This window comes from Tyto alba, unplaced genomic scaffold, assembly GCF_018691265.1.
Source record: "Tyto alba isolate M040663 unplaced genomic scaffold, T.alba_DEE_v4.0 Super-Scaffold_41, whole genome shotgun sequence".
In the NCBI taxonomy this organism is placed as follows: domain Eukaryota; kingdom Metazoa; phylum Chordata; class Aves; order Strigiformes; family Tytonidae; genus Tyto; species Tyto alba.
Window position 1 is genome coordinate 94,892 of NW_024881317.1, and position 18,758 is coordinate 113,649.

Genomic DNA, 18,758 nt, shown 5'->3' on the forward strand with positions numbered 1-18,758 from the left:
GGAAAAGCATCACCACGAGGTAAGGGAGGTCCCTCTTACCGGTGCTGGTGAAACCACATCTAGAATACTGGGTCCAGTTCTGGCTTTCCCAGTACAAGGAATACATGGACATAATGGAACAAGTTCAGTGAAGCACTGGGCAACTGATTAAGAGCTTGGAGCATCCAGCATACAAGAAGATGGGACAAGATGCAGTAGACTGAAATTCATGAAAGTCCACTTAAACATAAGAAGGAACATTTGTACTCCGAGGGTTCCAACACTGGAACAAGTTGCTCAGAGAAGTTGTGGAATCTCTGTCCTTGGACATACTTCAAACCTAACTAAACACAGTTCTGGACAACCCATTCTAGGTGACCTCGTGCTGAGGAAGCAAGGTTGGACTAGAGGCTTCCTGAGGTCCTTTCCAACCTCAATTATTATGTGAATCCATGAAAAAGTATACATACATACAATTTTTAAAGGATCTATGAGAGAGATTAAGTGAAAGTTGGCTTTGTTGATTATAAGGGTTACATGTCACAGTTCAACGGTTACAGAAATAACTACATAGGTGAATGCCAGACATACATTACAGAACAAAAAGGGTTTATGACAGTTAAGAGTTTTAATTATTAGCATTTATTTGCATAACTTCACATGTGATCACTTTGCAGTTATACAATGAGAAGGCATTTAAAATACTATTTATATGTAATTGTGGAGTACAGAACTGGTTTTGTTCCCCCTAAAAATCCCCTAATTTTTTTTGCACAATCCCACAATCCCCCTCAAAAAAATCTCATAAACTTACTCTTTCCTATAAGACCCATTGTGGTAAGAAAAATAAAACAGGATTATCACACATCATCAAAGAATCTGGCTAAACCTCTTCAAGGTCATATTTCAGTGGTTCCTGTAATAGTTCTCCTGATTTAAGATTTCTGGTCTTTGTTACTGACTCTTCTAACTTGTTTATCAGGGTTTGCCTATCTAAATGTTTAATTTATTGCATCTCCTGTTTTTTGGTTTTTTTTTTTTTTTTAACGTTGAAGAAGCACTAGTCAGATAGCCTTACAAATAGCCTTACAGTGGTACCTATTTTTCTCTAGTTTCAAATTTTGAGTGATTTATTCAGTAAAAAAAAAAAAAAAAAAAAAGTGCTTTGCCTTAATGCTTAATCATTAGGCTTCCTAGGGGAAACGAGCTCCAAAATTCAGTCCTTTATTTAAACTGTTTTCTTTTGCAGGTATTTATTGGCCACTTCCTTTATGAGAAAGATTATTTATATGAATGATGCTGAAAAAAAATACATATTTAGAACACCTGAACACTCTGAAACTGTGATTCTGCAGTCACTTAAAGGTAACCTAGCTGAAGGCTACCACTGAAACGTACGTAATCTCTGGTGTCTTCAAATCCTCCTCCAAGCAGGATCATATATACAGCTACGACACCTGCCTTTCCAAAGTATTACAGTCTTGCAGTCCAGAAAAGATTAGGAAATAATAGTATATTCAGACAACCTTCTGCTGAATAGCTGTTCATGTTTATCCTCATTTCTGGCAAAACAAACCCTGAGGATGGAGTAGGATCTGCTCTAGGTTTCATTTAGCACTAAGAATTCCGAGCCATCACTTACTCTCTCCATAGCACACATGAAGCTCTCAGACAGCTGGAATAACATAAGTCTATTGTCACTCTACATCTTAGCGTCCTTCATTCTGACCATCTACCCCATCCTTATTAATTGTTTTTCTCGTAATACTATTTTTTGTACTTCAATCATGTACAGCCAATCATGACCTTTCCCTTTAGACCCCACTTATCCTGGATAAGTTTAACTCCTACCATCTATGTCCGTAATAAGGTTTAGATCCCTATTCATTTTTACTGTCTTCTCTAGTTACCTAGTTTAGCTATCCTTTTCTGTGCCTACAGGTTCAGAATGCCCTGTAAGAATCCAGATGTGGCTGTCTCAACTGAGGAAGTATATATATATTGAAAAATGTGTGTGTGTATGTATGTATATAAATCAAAAAAGACTCCTACCCCTCATATATCTGAGCATGTTAGGCTGTGGATTGCCAACAGCAAGAGTTGCCTTTTGGCTCCCACCATCAGATCAAAATCATAGTGGTCAAATCAGACAAGTTACTAACCTGGTATTGAAGGAAACAGACAACCCCGCACCCCAGCTCTTCCCCAGTGCTAGTTCACAACTGCACTCTCAGTGCTAGCCCAGATCACTCCCACAGCCCTGATCTACCCATATTTGCAGCAGGGAACTTTCCATGAAGCTCTGGAGAAACTGCAGCTGAAGCAGCTGCACACTTGGGGCAAGAGAATGCAGACCACCCCACCCCACATGCTTACACTGCACCAGGAAGTCAGGCAGCAAAAAGGGAAGTATGGCTTTCAAAATACAGCCCTGCATGCACACTGTCTGCACTGGAAGACTGACAGCAAGCAACAAAAAAGCACGGACCTAAAATCCTGACCAGTTCTGCTGATAGTCATGATGTGATGCTAGGCACAGTAATAGGCTGCTGGAATAGCGGAGTCCTTACTCTTTGGAGGAAAGTTAGCAACTTTCCCATTATGAGTGGCAATAATAAAATCCACCCCTTCCTCCCTCACGACAGTGTAACATGGGCAAGCTCTGTACTGGCAAAAAGGCTTTTTGAACTGTCCAGTTGTCCCCACGCACCACATACAGTTTCTCTTGAAAGACCGGTAAGGTCCAAGGAAGCCCCACAGCTACCTGGAAAAACAGAGCAAAAGAAAACAAAAGATTGGGTAATTTAAGATTCATTTTGCCTGTGGCACATACTCCCTGTCTTTTTATCCACTTTGTAATGCTTCATGTTTCCTCTATTCTGCTGTAGGCTACCTAAAAAGACACTTGGGGAACCAATCAAGTAATTTAAGTCCTGAGCAGACCAGAGTATTTAGCTGGAAGCAAGTGGAGATGAGTCAGACTTAGATTGTAAAGTAAAGACACAACGAGACATCTAGTCTGACCAATTCTGCAACACTAGCCACATCCCAAACACTCTGCATCAAACCTGTAACTTTCACCATCAAAGGAGGACTCTAATGATGAAAAGGCCACCATATCTCTATTTAAATTGCTTTCTTGGTTAATTATGTTATCCCTAATATAATTCACTTCAAACAATTCACTACCTTCCACAAAAATTAGCTCCCACCACAACCCCTGCCTTTGATAAAAGGAAAGTTCCTTCTGCTCTAATACATTTTACACCTTGTTTACTCCTGACCTGTTCTTGAGGAAGACGCTTGGAATTTTCCACTTGTGATGAAATACTGCTGTAAGCTTAGTTTCTGGCTGCAGAAGATGACTGCGTTGAGATTCAAGATTTAACATATTAAACATGTAGTATGTATTTATGTTAATAAAAGCATTACATTAATAATACTGTACAAAGATACCATTAAATTACATATTTAGTCTTTACAGACTAAACATTTTTTTGGTTAATTATTGAGCCATCACTACATATTTAACTAGCTATAAGCTATCCACAGCATGCTTAGCTTTATAATCTACTGGAAATAGTATTTAAATTCAGCGCTAATCAAAGTCCACCTGTTAGCACAGACCTTTTGATCAGCAGCATGGAACTGAACCAGAGCCTTCTATGAACAAGGGAAGGATGGCTACTAACTTCAGCACTGCAAGATCAAAGCCAACGGTGCTAAACATCAAATACAGCTTCCTAAAAGCCAGAAGGGCACATAGCTTTCCTGTCCCAACTGTATATGGTAATATTTATGTCAGCGATGACCAACAAATTCCTAGACTAATTCCTCAGTTTTTATTCAGACACTAGAAGCTTTGTCAATATAAAGGACAGTTTTATTATACTGATACATACAGTTCGGGCTCCCAAGTTACATATAAAGATAGCTAGAGAAAGCAAATGCATACATATCAGAGGGGTACGTTAAAAAAAAAAATTTCTTTAGAAAACTGGGCAATGTAGTAGGGAACTTACTCACCCCTGTAAGGACATAATAGTTCTTCTTCCTGCAGTTCACACCTCATTGTGACAAGCTGCTAATGCACCAAATACACGTTTAAAAATCAGTTAAGAGACATCTGTTGTATGATACTTAACAGCAATTTTTTCTGAGTGAAGATGAGTAAAAATGCACGTGAAATAAAACACCACCAAAACCAGAAAATTAAAAGGAGATTGCTAAAACCCAGCTTATTAGATAACGCCACAACTTTGAAAGCGGGCAGTGCTGATTAAAAGGTTGCCTGGGTTAAGAGAGAAGTGAAGGGAAGCAATGTATATTAAATAGAGAAAGGTAAAACTGGCATTGATTGAACACTGACGAGTCATATGCAAAACCGATAAACCCGGCAAGTAATACCAACACCGAAGCGTACGGATTTGCTGCTGTCCTGGAAGGGACCGCAGCCACCACGTTACTCAGCCACGCTCCTGCATCAAGCCGCCGCCAACGCGCCCTCAGAGTAGCTCGGGCCAGGGTATCCCTCACGGCGCCGTCCGGCCAGGTCGGCCACGCCCGGTGACTCGTCTAGCAACCCGGCGCCCGCCCAAACGTGGCCCCGTTCTCCTCCGCGCCCGGTGAGAATCCGCCGATCTCCTCCGCGCCCGGTGAGAATCCGCCGATCTCCTCCGCGCCCGGTGAGAATCCGCCGATCTCCTCCGCGCCCGGTGAGAATCCGCCGATCTCCTCCGCGCCCGGTGAGAATCCGCCGATCTCCTCCGCGCCCGGTGAGAATCCGCCGATCTCCTCCGCGCCCGGTGACAATCCGCCGATCTCCTCCGCGCCCGGTGACAATCCGCCGATCTCCTCCGCGCCCGGTGACAATCCGCCGCCGCCCCTCCCTCAGGCCGAGCCGCGGGCCCCGGGCCTCGCGAGAGCCGCCCGCCGGCCTGCCCCTTCCCGACGGCTCTTGCGCACCTCCCAGCAGACCGCGCGGCGCCGCGCGGCAGGATGATCCACGAGCTGCTGCTGGCGCTGAGCGGATACCCGGGGGCGGCCTTCACCTGGAGCAAGCGCGGCGGCCTGCAGGTGCGGGACGGCACGGGCCGGTACGGCCCGCCCGGCCCCGCCCCGCCCCGCTCTCACCGCTGTTCCTCCCCTCAGGTGTCTCAGGAGCTGCCGTTCCTGCACCCCAGCGAGACCAGCGTCCTGAACCGGCTCTGCCGCCTCGGCACCGACTACATCCGCTTCGCCGAATTCGTGGAGCAGTACACGGGACACGTACAGCAGCAGGTGGGCCGCCGCTCCGCTCTGCTCTCTTTCCCGGTCGAGCGCAGCAGATGCCAGTCCGGCCAAGCTGCTGCGGGTGCACGGATGGCCTTCAGCGCGTATCCGCGCTTGCACAAACAAGTGCCTTTTCCCGAGCAGGGCTCCAGAAAGCTCTATGCGATGCAAGTAAGGCAGGGCACAGAACTGTGAAAGATGGACCAAGCGTAAAATCTCATTCTTAGGGAAGCATACTGTAATAATTTCTGGTCACTGCAGGCTGGCCAGGGTTTGGGAACTGCACAGGATGCTCATCCCTGTCATAGTGACTCTTACTGGTTTTTTAAGAGCTTTGAGATCCAAGAGGCATGCATAAGTACAAAGAAGCACTGAAGTTACCAGTGGTTCCCCACACTTGCATATGTCAACAGAAGAGCTAAATATAACTCTGATCAAGTAGCTCCTTGTGACAAACTTCTGGTTTTTTTTTTTTTCTGGGCACGTTGTGGTGGGCTAAGGTGCAGTGCAACATGTTTGTACCACAGGCTGCTGGTGTAACACTGCACAAAAACTCCATTATTCTTTAGACCTGCACTAGGAAGCTGATGTAGATTTTATTGTTTGGTTTCAGGACCATCATCCATCTCAGCAAAACCAGAGTGGATTACATGGCATTTATTTGCGAGCCTTCTGCACAGGTCTTGATTCAGTGCTGCAGCCGTATCGACAAGCACTACTTGACCTAGAACAAGAGGTAAAGGAGAGAAACTTGGAACAAGAGGCTGTCCTGCTGACAGATTGTGGAAAGTTGTCATTTCTGCAATTTATATGCTAAGTAGTAGTAGCTAAAGAGGAGACAAGGTATTTTCCACATCAGAGATGTCTTCCAAATTATTCCTGTGGGGTGCTATTGGAAATGACTCTTCATTCTAATAAGGATAATAAGACCAATAAGTCCTTTGTACCTTCAGTTCAGTAAGTACCCTATCTGCCTCAGAGCCCAGTGCTGTCTCAGACTATTGTGACTTATGTTTTCAGTTGTAAAGGTTTTGATTACTCTTTGCTAGGTTAGCAGCTGTCGTATCTTGGATTCCACCATCCAGTGGTTGTTGCAGTCTAAAATGGGACACAGCCCAAAACTAGGGGGGGGCGGGGCGGGGGGTGAGGGGAGCAAAGCTGTGGGAACTAAAGATTTGAAATACAGAGCCAAATGTGCTTTTTAAACTTATCTATGCGTTAGTTTAATTTTCATTATTTGCACTGTTGCTCTTACAGTTTCTGGCCGACCCACATCTTTCCATCTCACATGTTAATTATTCCTTGGACCAGGTATGTCATGTTAATAAACAGGTAGTGTGCTTTGGTTACTCATATCACTCGTTGAGTCTAATAAGAAAGAGGGTTAGTCTGTCATGTCATGCCATTTCTTTTTAACACCTCTACATATGTAGTCCTTTACTCATGCTCAGAGGATCACTTGCGCTTTGACACAAAGCTGAGGTCTTCTACCTTGACTCTCGCATATTCCTCGCTACCTGTGTTTAGCTTGAACTGCAGCTAGGTTATAGTAACTTCATGCATCTTGGTCCAGTGGAGGGAGGACATACTTCCTGGAGATTTTCATGTCACATTTCTAATTCGTAGGAAAAGCCAGACAATAGTTTCATTAAATTATTGTAATCAGCTGCTGTCCACATGCACTCAAGTACAGTTTTTCTCTCTACCTTGCATAGCAACCTAATTTAATACTTGGATCCTTGTTCTGCAGTTTCAGTTACTATTCCCCTCTGTGATGGTCATGGTGGAACAGATCAAGACTCAGAAGGTACAGTAAAACTGTAGCTAGTTTCTCTTAACAGGTTTCCTCTTTAGCTAATCAAATTCTCTCTGCCCCAATCCCAGACCTTTAATACTAGGAAAGAAAGTGGTTTCAGGAATGGGTGCCCTATTCCTAGTACCACTGTAAGTACTGAAGAACTATTTTGCAAATCCATTTACAGTGAATTTGACTTTTTCATTATCAGTATGATCTACGATGACTTGCGTTTTATAATCGCGATATATTTCATAGTACAATATGCTGCCGGTTGGAATTTCTTCTTTTCTGGATCTGTATTCTCCCACTGTCACCTGAAAAAAAAAAAATAAAAAGGCAGAAGCTAATAGCTAATGTTTTCAGAATCCAGAGATGCTTACTTTTAATTAAGGGAAATTCTGAGAAGCTTGGGTGTAGGGCCACACATAGAGGGCCTCTTTCTTCACTACATGAAGTATGTTACATCTTTCCTTCTGTACGACTTGGGCAGCTGTTAAGGTTTTTTCTTGTTAGCCAAAAGCATAGCATTTAAATGTCTGAAAAGGTCGGTACAGATCCAAATAACAGGCCTAGTCTAACCATGTTTTCTTTCTGTAGATTCATGGATGTCAGATACTGGAGACAGTCCACAAACATAGCTGTGGGGGGTTGCCTCCTGTTCGCAGTGCTCTTGAAAAGTATGTGGATACAGTAAAGCTATTATTTCATTCTTCTGTAGTAACTGGAGTTAGTGTCAAAATGTTTATCTTACTTGTGAAAACAGGACATGCAAAACAGGATTGCATGATATAAAAGTAGGAATAGCATGCAGGGAGAACTGTCACAGTCCCTGTTGTTTACCTAAAGCATGCTTATGGCAAGAATTAAGGCTTTCTCCATACTTCGGGCTTAGAGCTGAGGAAAGTTCAGACCCTATGTTTTTTCTTCTTTTGAGGTCTATATGAACTGTTTTGCATATGGTAGACCTGTTGTTTTTTGATCCTTCAAAAGGATAAATGTGACTGGGTGAGCGTCACTAAGTTTGTATGTCCTCAGGGAGAAAGTCAGACTACTTAAAAGATAATCTGTGTTCATGCTAAAATGGTAATTGAGTAGAAACAGGAGGACTAGAAAGCCACTGCAAAGTTACTCGTAATTCTCATACACTAGCAGATCTCCATGAAGAAGTCACGCATTCAGAGGATATGTTAATTTAGTTTTGCAAGTAATTAGTCCACCTTTCTTTGTTAAAAAAAAAAAAAAATCATAAAATGCCACATTAGCCATTTAGCACTTGCCATATTGCTTGGCTGACTAACTGGACTTTCCAGAATGATGTATAATGAGGTTCTGATTACTGCATGCAAAGGCCCCACTGTCTGCTTCTCTTGACCTCAGGATTCTGGCTGTGTGTCATGGAGTCATGTATAAGCAGCTCTCTGCCTGGATGCTGCACGGATTGCTACTAGACCAACATGAAGAGTTCTTCATCAAACAGGGCCCCTCTTCTGGGAATGTCCCTAGCCAACCTGAAGAAGATGATGACGACTTGGGAATCGGGGGACTTACAGGAAAACAGCTACGAGAACTGCAGGACCTGGTAAGACCGCAAATCACATCTTGGCATCCTTTGGTCCTTAGGGAACTAAAGAAGAAATACATTGTCTTCTTGGACGTATATGGAGACCTGGTAGGATGATAAATCAACAGAGTATTGTAGTAGGTTGCAGGTGGGTGTAAAGAACAGAGACATACCGTTTGGCACAGGTGGATGATCTCAGGGCAGAAAGCCCTTTGGATGGAATCTGTATAGATGCTGGTGTCAAGTAATTGGAACTGCTGTGCTCACCCTGCTCCTGACTGACTCTTTCCTGATTCCTTATGGTCAACACTGTGATCTGCTCAACATAGGCATTGGTGGTAGTATGAGCAATTGCAAGGGAAAGGGTGTGGGGAGCTTGGGTGTTGATTTGCGCCCTTTCAATTGGCAGCTGGGTCAGGTACCTTTCTTGCACAACTGCTCATTTTGCAAACGTTACTTAACAGGATAATACTACTGACGTTATTGGGGAAATATGTGCTATGTGACAGTTAAGAGGATGCCAAGAATGTGTCCAGGGTACTAAGTTAAGCAAGGGAGCAATTTGTCAGTATACTGGTGAAATGCGGTAACTCATGTAGATGGCATACCATTACAGTGCCCTTGTGTGAAGCAGCTTTCTCAGTGGAATAATGTTACATACTTTCTGCATCTGAATAGCATCTGCATCAGGGACCAGTAAGGAGCAACTGCAATTCTTTAAATTTACAGTCGTTTAATGTGAGAGAACATTTCATGGGCACCCATGGTGTTAGTGTGCTGCATGCAACTTGGCTGTGAACACACAGAAGATTCACCCCTGAAACACCCTGCGTTGCATACCAATTAAGTGCCCTGTACAGTCTCTGTTGAGGACAGACTACACACAGGCAACAACAAGGGAAAACTTTAAAAGGCAATTAATGAAAAATCTATTATTTCACTATATCGGATATAGGAAGAATGTGAAACTTGGTGAGCCTTCTAGATCCACGGTGGAAAATGTAGGCATTAAGAAGGTGACACCGAGAGAGTCTAGTTAACTCTCTTTTTCAGTATTACTGACTAACAGTGTTGGCAGTTCTTCAGTCAGTAAAATAAAAATCCAGAGTTTTGATAGGATAGACCAATAAAATACTTGGGTATTTCCTAGTCTAAAAGTGTCAGAAGAACCTTAAGAAAAGAATTGCCAAGCTGTTAATGTCAGTGTACAAACTTGTACAGAACTCTTCTATTAAAATGAAGAATTCTGTAGATAACAAATTTTTGAGACTGTTTGCCAGCACAGTATTTTTTGGATTATCGACTAAGGAACCTCATTTGCCAATAACAAGAAAGCCAAATGAAATAATCAGTATTGCTTCTCTGAAGGAAAATCTTGTCTCCGTACTTGGAGTTCTTTACTCATACATTCAGAAAAAAATTAATGACTTACTGTATTGTTTTAAACACCTGTTGCAAAAACTGAGAAAAGTGCCTCATTTATGCTAGCAAGCCGTCAGATCTTTAACCTATTTGCTCACTAGTGGAAGCATCTACTTTTGGCCCATAACACAAGTGTTAATTAACATTGTTATGGCTGCAAAAACCCTAATGTAATGCATTTGCAACAAAAATTCCTTTTGCTGATGTAACATTATCCTTTGGGAGAGCCAATTTGCTGCTATTTCACAAGGGTTTAGTTTCATCTTTTCCCACTTCTTCTCCCCTCTCTGATGAATGCAACATCTTCCCTAGGGAGATCTGCTAGTGTACCAGAAATACAAAAAAGTTTGCAGGCTTCCTTAAATGATGCAGTTCAGGTTTGCTAACTTTCTGCTTACTCCCACTATACTTGGATTATGCTTCCTACCCCCTCGCCCCCTTTATACACCTTTTCTATCTGGCTTTCTCACACTTTTTTTGCTTGATTTCTTTTCCCTGGGGTCTCTGACAGCGCTTGATTGAGGAGGAGAACATGCTAGCTCCATCTCTAAAACAGTTTTCTCTGCGAGTAGAAATGCTGCCTTCATATATTCCCGTGCGGGTTGCTGAGAAAATCCTCTTTGTGGGAGAATCTGTACAAATGTTTGAGAATCAAAATGTTAACCTGACCAGAAAAGGTAAGGAACATCTTTCTTGTGGCTTTTGCTCAGTTATAGTGACTGACAAGTAACTTTCAAAATCCTGTATTAACAAATTCCTCAGCAGTCACTGACCATTGGCATTCTCCAGAACATATGCATGGTTGTGCCAGGACAGAGCAGTGGTCCCAGTGTTCTGCTTCTCATTGATTCCAAAGGAGAGGCGTAACAGGATGACTAAAAAATAACGTTTTCCAAACATAGTCTCCAAGTTTCCAGCAACAAGTCACCATGCGATTTGCTCTGGATAAATAAAGCAATTGCGAAGGTCATGTTTTCTTTTTAGTTTGCATCCCTATCCCTGAAGGGTGAAGATAGACAAAAGGGCACACCTTGCTCTGAATCTCTATGTTACAGAATGCTGTCACAGGATTAAAACACATCCACAAACATAAGAGATTCATTGCAAGGTGGTCCCAAAAGTCACTCTGGAGGACAGATGATCAAGATGGAGCCTTTAAGAGAGCAAGAGAGGGAGAATTCCAGCTGATGGTTCTCTTTGAGAGCCTGATAAGTTTACATTGGAGATGGTTTTGGAAGTATATTCCTATACGAATTGGGGAGGACTGCTGTGGAGGCTGTATCTTGAGCTTTTGCAAAAGCACTCAAATGACTTGAGCAACATTGCAGAGAACAAAGGACCAATTAAATTGGACTGTTTTCTTGCCTTAGCAGAAGTAAGGTGAAAAGAAACTGGTATTCTAGCTTTGTTGGTTGAAAAAAAAAAATCCAGCAGTAGGATAGATTTGAAAGGTGCAGGGGTAGGTGGAGAACCAAACCAACTGATTAATCTGGCAGAAAAGTTGTGGGTTCAAAGATCTAGCTCGGTCCTAGGAAAAGGGCTGTTAGTGGTAAGCATTTACATAGAAAATATTTGGGGTTTTTACTGATACCACAGCACTGCCATGTCATGTGTCTCTGCTGTAACTGTACTTGATCAAGTACCTTGGTACCTGTACTTTGAGGCCTCCTCAACTTCACGTTCCTCGCCAGACCTGAGATGGTGCTGCCTGGGCAGCCTTTCTGCCCCACTGTGCTGGAAATGGTCTGCACTTCTCCAAATGGTATTCCTTTTTATTGTCCAAAACACTTTTGCCATTTCTGCCCAGGCTCCATCCTAAAAAACCAGGAGGACACTTTTGCAGCAGAGCTACATCGACTCAAGCAGCAACCGCTCTTTAGTTTGGTGGACTTCGAATCGGTGGTTGACTGGATACGGAGCACTGTTGCTGAGGTAAGGATCCTAGGAAGGACAACTGCTATACAAGCTGAGGAGCTCTTCAGTTTTGTGAACGACTGGGAGAAGAAGGAGGCTCTTTAGAATCGGCGATTGAACAAGCGTGTGAACGCTGCAGGTAGCTTTCATGTTCTTATGGGCTCAGAGCTTCATGTTACCCCAGCTTCGAATGACAAAAGCACGTTAACAAATACTATGTACTTTCATGGGGGAAAGAATTTTTGTATTTTTTTTTTTTTTTATTTCCCTTGACATGACTTCGGAACTTTTCACTATGTTTTTAGCATAATAGATGGCATCTCACTGGACAAATTCTTTGCTTTGGCAATTTTTAATCTTTTTTTCATTTGGGGTCAGGGGGGCAGAACCTGAGAAGTTGGGGAGGTCAGAGAAGTGAGAACAAAGCTAGAGTGGATCTGATTTCATAAGATTTTGCTTGGGTTTTTTTTGTCATGGGTCTTCATGTTTACTAGGAGGTGTCTTGCTGGTATACATCAAGAGCGTTCTAACTAGTAGCAGAGGCTGCCTACACACAGGATTCTTAGTATGTTCTCTTGTGCTTTATATAGCATTTTATATAGGTGCTTTTTCGCATCACAAGTGTTTTTTAAGACAGCTACTGTTCTCATTGAATGGGTTTAGATAAATCTGAAGGGAGATTTCTTTTGTATGTTTCTTCACTAGCATCTTTGGAAACTGATGGTGGAGGAATCAGATTTACTAGGACAACTGAAGGTAACGTAACTAGCTTGTTTTTGCTAAAGCAGCTTAGATTTTTTTTTTTCTTTCCTTTTTAGTGGCTCTTTCACGTTAAATACTTTACTGTGTTAGATTCTGAACTTTCTTTCTTTTAGGTAAAGCTGTTTTCATTTTCCAGGTCTCAAGAATAAGCACAGAATGATAGAACTTGGTCAGAGACAGAGTTAGAGGGGTATGTGTATGTGGTTTTGTGGTTTGCATCTTGAAGCAAAGGCAGCGTAGACTTTTTGGGTACTGGATGAAATTCAGAGCTCTCCAGCTGTGTTTGGAAATGGCAATTGTCCAAGCAATATTAAAAATGGATGCTATCAGCTAGGATGCTTAAAATTTCTGCTCAGATTTTGATATGCTTATATACAAAAAAATTATCTCTACAGATTATAAAAGACTTTTACCTTTTGGGAAGAGGTGAGCTGTTTCAGGCCTTCATTGACACTGCACAGCAAATGTTAAAAACACCACCTACAGCTGTAACTGAACATGGTGAGCGTTGCTTATTCACTTACCAAACTGTCCTTGTTATGGCATAGCAGGAAAATGGTTAGCCACGTCCAGTACAGAAGACCTCTATCTTATCCTCTAGAGGTTGTTGTTAGTTTTGAAAGAACATGTTGGTTTTGAAAGAACAGCACTTGTGAATTAGAATGTTTACAGAGTGGGTGAAAATAACATCTCGCAAACTTTCAGACAGCAGGTTTCTCTCCATATTTGAAACTGGAATGAAACTAGTCGAAATAGTGTGTCAGTGTTGTCTTTTATAGCCAAGAAGAATTAATGGGTGCAAAATTAGCACTAGCTGCATCATCTTGTGTTGATATCTGTGCTCTTTTATCAGATGTCAACGTTGCATTTCAGCAGTCTGCTCATAAGGTACTGTTAGATGATGACAACCTTCTTCCTCTGCTTCACTTAACCATTGAGTATCATGGAAAGGAGCATAAAGGTATCTACTTGCATTTTTAGTAGCAAATTAAGAAGGGAGATGATGACCTTGTTTTCAAGTCCTATTATTTACCCTTTTCTGAAGTTAAACAAATACTAACTTTGTTTCCTTTGCAGACCTATGTGATGGCCTAGCTTCCTTTTCTGTTCTGTTCTCTCCCCTTGTCTTCCTTGCCAAGGTTGTCTTGACTGAGAAGATGACTTAATTTAGCGCCTCATTTGTTTTCAGATACTTCTCAGACTCGTGAAGGGCCTTCCCGGGAGTTATCTCCACGTGAAGCCCCCACATCTGGATGGGCAGCTCTGGGCCTGTCTTACAAAGTTCAATGGCCATTGCACATTCTCTTTACTCCTGCTGTTCTGGAGAAGTAAGTAATAGGTATGGTCTTTGTATATTTATCTATAGGTTCCCTCATTTCAGCACTCACTAATGTGCTGGGTTTTTTAGTTCCTCTCCAGGGAGAGAAAGGTAGAGCTATAATACTTTTATCTCCTTGAACCTTAAAATAACTTTCCACTTAGTTACATTGAGGGTACTTGTTGTAATGACAGTAAGATCTGCAAGATGCTGGCAGATGACTATTTTATGAACAGTGCTACTTTGACAAAACGCTCTTCCATCCTTGGGGTGAAATTAACTTTGTCTTTTTTAGGTCAGTAACCAACACAAGCAGAAATCTGTTACTCTGAGATGGGCCATCACCTGACCTACCCTGTCTGTTGGCAGGCAGCCATCTCCTGTTTCGAGTCTTGCATTGTTATGTTCTCCAGTACCTGCACCCAAGGAAGACTTTAATCTTAAACTTTGTATTTTTTCATTGTAGGTACAATGTTGTGTTCAAATACTTGCTGAGTGTGCGGCGAGTCCAGGCTGAGCTACAACACTGCTGGGCTCTCCAGATGCAACGCAAACACCTGAAATCTAATAGAACTGATGCCATCAAGTGGCGTCTGAGGGATCACATGGCTTTCCTTGTGGACAATCTTCAGTATTATCTGCAGGTCAGGATTACAGAGAAAGTTGAACTGTATCAGTTAATCAGAAACTGGCAGAAATGCATGGAGGGAGCATTGAAGTAATGTCTTTCAGGGTTCAGATTCTTCGTAGCTTAAAGAAATCAGGATTTCCTTTGGAACAAGTCTGGAAGTTTCTCTGAGTTCCCAGACTTAGTCCTACAATTATAAAGTTTTTGGACTTGTGAATCAGTGTTACTGGAAATGCAGGAGTTTTGGTGTTCTAGTGCTATTAAACACTCGTGAGAAGCCAGTCATCTCTGAAGTAGCATCATTAAGATACCATCCTGGCTTCCTCCCTTGCCCCCTTAAGTGAACTTCAGTTTGATTTAAATATTGTTGGTTTGGTTTTTTTTTTTTTTCCTTTCCTTAAGAATTGAAAGAATTCATATTCTGATCATTTGAAATTAAAAAAGAGATTTTTCAAATGTAAACACCTGTTATTAGTAGCATGATCTTGTGAGAATTATGTATCATTCAGTTAATAGACATAACACCTGAATTGAGGGTGCCTGATTTCTAGATTCTTGAGAGTAACCTGGCTGAGCTTTTGCACTGCAGCCTTTGCCCTGAGATTCCAGATAGTATCTCCCAGTGTAAAATTCAGAGATGACTACAATCAAATACCTTTGTTTACATGCTAGCTGTATACTTTTTCAATAGTTAAAGAAAGTGACCATTCCCCTTTCCACTTAGATAATACTTAGGCATTAAAAATTGTGTGTCAGTCCATACCTGCGTGTCCCCCCCCCATTATGTACTACTATAATTCCCCATTCAGGAGGCAGAGAGAAGGTGATCCTCAGCCTCTAAGGTAAGAGTATCAATAAGGAGAGTAAGTTTCTTACACAAAATTTCTGGCTGGTCTGAAGTACTCCCATTCCTCAAGATACTAATGAGACTTCTTTACATATCCATCAGGTAGATGTACTGGAATCTCAGTTCTCACAGCTTCTGCAACAGATAAATGCCACGCGAGATTTTGAGAGTATACGACTGGCTCATGATCATTTCTTAAGTAATCTGTTGGCTCAGTCTTTCATCCTCCTAAAACCTGTAAGTAGGTCTTGTTTTCACCTTTTTCTACAAATTCTCCGGCTGCTCTAAAAAACACTTTTTTGAGCAGATATGATAAACCATCTCTTTTAAAACGTATCAGTGATAAACTCCTGCAGAACACAGACTACAATTCTAGGAATAAAGCAGGTATAAATTAGAACAGATAACTGAATTAAGATCACTTCATTTACAGTTGGCGAGTGTAGATGCTGCATTCCTGGCAATTTAAAATCAAGATTATTCCAGTGTTGAGTTAGCCTTATCAACTTAAATTTTGTCACTATATTTTCTTACAGGCAATTTTATTAAGTACTAATTTCCATAGGGCTGGGAACTGTATTTCTGAGGGATCATTCTGAAATGCATTAGATTAGGAAAAATTCCCTCTCTCTCTCATACTTGAGAGGATAAAAATAGTTGAGATGTCCCTGAGTGGACCTTAAGGGTCTTTTTTATTGTTGCTTTGGTAAAAAATACATTACAGCGTTGCCCGTATTTTTATTAAACATGTAGCCTCACAAAAACATTCTCCAATGTTGGTATCAATGAAACACAGGGATACCACAGACCTTGTCCATTTCATTATTTTGCTCAGTCTATGAGGCTATACCATTGGTGGCAAAATACTGATTATCCAGTCTGGAACGTCTGTGTGTTCCAGTAGTTATGTCTGTGAGGCATTTGGGCTTTCTTAACACTCCTGAATGCAAGTTACCTTGACCAACTGATACAACAGAAATTCCAAGTTTTGTGAACAGTGAAACCAAAGCCTGGAACTACAGCTCTTGCTCTTGTTGCTTCTCAATTCTGGAGCTGCAGTGAGGGCCTGCTGGTTGGATAGGGAAGCCGACGTTCAACTTCTGTGCCGATGCAGTCTTCTGGCTCGTGCCAATCACTGTTTCCCCAGTAATGTCTGCAAAAGAGGGGGTGGGGGCGGGGGAGAAGATGCAGCATAACATGTAAGTCCTTTTTCCATCGAAAACCTTATAAAAATGCTGCAGGTGGTTTAACATCTTCCTTACTGATTGAAAAATATGGTCTCAGCAACATCTTGATTATAAATGCTGTAACTTTTCAAGTACTAAAACCAGCTTTCTCTGGGATTGAACTCTGTTTAAACTACTATCTTGTACTTTTTATCCCATGCAGGTTTTTCACTGCTTAAATGAAATTCTGGATCTTTGTCACAGTTTTTGTTCTCTGGTCAGTCAGAATCTCGGCCCGTTAGATGAACGGGGAGCTGCACAACTCAGTATTTTGGTGAAGGTAAATCTGTTTATATGGACCTGTTCTCCCATGCAGACATTTGCCTAAGCAGCCATCTTGGCTTTAACAGCTGTAGAACAGGAGTGAGTTTAAACTGAGACTTTCTATACAAGTACTTGCAATGGTTTTAATTAATCAACTGTTCCCAAGTCAAAAATTCTATGTGCAGAGAGGAGGAATGGGGGAAGATACGCAGAAATTACTCTGTTAGAATAAAAAGCAGGTGGGTATTGGTGCCTCTAGCCCTCCTTTTGGATACCTAACACCTAATCATTCTTGTGGCTGACAGCTTACCTTATACTGGACCACACGCAACACTTCTCTTGCAGAGATTCTTTCCTTCAGGCTGTTAAAGGCTTGTTTAGGCAGGAACAGAGATGAAGGGCTTGCTTGCTTGCTTTCTGTCTTCAGCATGCCCAGAACTGACTACTTCTAATTTGTAGGGATTCAGTCGTCAGTCGTCACTTCTCTTCAAGATCCTCTCTAGTGTTCGCAACCATCAGATAAACTCTGACTTAGCTCAACTGCTGCTGCGCTTGGATTATAACAAATACTACACCCAGGCTGGAGGAACCTTGGGCAGGTAGGAAGATCTTCAGGGTTGTTTGTAGCATTATCCTGAGGTACGTAAAAGTACAACGTGATCTAAATGATTATAAGTCATTTTTATTGGTTGTATAAGCCAAAATAATTGGAAGCAAAGTGTTGCTAAATACCGTGACAGAGAATTAACAAACCAGCCTGAGCTAAGGTTTGGTTTCTTTTATGCCTTCTCCCCCTCGAGTTTGTTTTGGCATGAAGTTGACCTAGCCGCTAGCTCATAGTGGCTGAAAAATGCTGATGTGGGTTGATAAAGGGAGTTCCTTTCAACACGTAGTTAATATCGTATACTTCCCTTGCAGTTTTGGAGTTTAAGCACTAAGACCTTTTCTGCAAGCTGTGACCAACGACACCTCAAGCAGTGGAGACTGGCGCTCCTGGGAAGTCTGCACTCAACTGAATTTTTCTTGGTAGCTGGCTCTTGCCTGGTGAACCACTGTTTCAGAAGGAAGTGGAAGGAAGTGCCACTTACATGAGGCTGCCCAGTGACTGCAGAAAGCTACTCCATTTTTTCTGAACTAGTAAAAACATGCTTTCTGCAGCTCTGCCTATACTTATAAGTGATTCTAGGGAGGCAGTCTGCCTCTTAAGCGAAAGAGCAGCAAGAATTATGTCATCTCGACTCTTCGGCTGGACTGTGATCCTTTGCAAGTTGGGAGTATGGAGAAAGTCTATTGTTCTTGACTATGAATGAAGTTTCGACTGTATTCAGAAGTTCCACTTGTGCCGTAAACTGATTTACCGTACACAATGTCTCCTAATGAAATACGTACCTCCAGGTAAATGAAACAACTGCACTGGCAGAGGTGAAGGCAGAGGGAAGGAGAAGGACATAAGATTTAAGAATCTCCTCATACAGTGCACTCTTCTAGCCTATCAGTATAGGTAGAGCCACCGCTAGTGATGTCACACGCCTCCTCTATATCTTAATAAATTTTGTGTGCGCTAAAATTACACATGGACACGAGTTGCAGCTTTGCCCTATTTAAAGTACAAAGCTCCTGCTGCTGGCAGGAGAGGGTGCTAGAGTTAAAGCTAAGGAGAGACTTAACTATGCTACCAGCTCTGAATGCACTGTTTTCATTCACAACTATTTGGAATGCTACTAGTGACTATCCTACTGAACCAAAATAAAACCATCTCGTCATGCAA

At 42.0% G+C, this 18,758-nt stretch overlaps 1 protein-coding gene across 2 annotated transcripts; it reads left to right on the forward strand.

Annotated features, from left to right (window-relative positions):
• Positions 1 to 254: 254 nt before the first annotated feature.
• TUBGCP4 (tubulin gamma complex associated protein 4) lies at positions 255 to 18,758 on the forward strand. Of its 2 annotated transcripts, XM_033011844.2 has the most exons (18): positions 255 to 5,055; positions 5,131 to 5,259; positions 5,864 to 5,986; positions 6,508 to 6,561; positions 7,001 to 7,057; positions 7,646 to 7,725; positions 8,426 to 8,627; positions 10,543 to 10,708; positions 11,839 to 11,963; positions 12,651 to 12,701; positions 13,103 to 13,208; positions 13,561 to 13,668; positions 13,897 to 14,035; positions 14,492 to 14,669; positions 15,603 to 15,737; positions 16,890 to 17,006; positions 17,450 to 17,589; positions 17,909 to 18,758. In XM_033011844.2, the coding sequence occupies exons 1-18, from the start codon at positions 4,978 to 4,980 to the stop codon at positions 17,919 to 17,921; spliced, it is 2,001 nt and encodes a 666-aa protein (XP_032867735.2). In that variant the 5' UTR covers positions 255 to 4,977; the 3' UTR covers positions 17,922 to 18,758. The 2 variants fall into 2 exon arrangements, with proteins under 2 accessions (XP_032867735.2, XP_042660160.1); XM_042804226.1 differs by lacking the exon at positions 13,561 to 13,668.

Excerpts from the sequence above, each read along its gene's own strand:
- TUBGCP4 (XM_033011844.2), top strand. The coding sequence starts at position 4,978 with ATGATCCACGAGCTGCTGCTGGCGCTGAGCGGATACCCGGGGGCGGCC. Across the intron at positions 14,036-14,491 it reads ACTCCTGCTGTTCTGGAGAA|GTACAATGTTGTGTTCAAAT; the intron begins GTAAGTAATAGG and ends TTTTCATTGTAG. Across the intron at positions 15,738-16,889 it reads CTTTCATCCTCCTAAAACCT|GTTTTTCACTGCTTAAATGA; the intron begins GTAAGTAGGTCT and ends TATCCCATGCAG.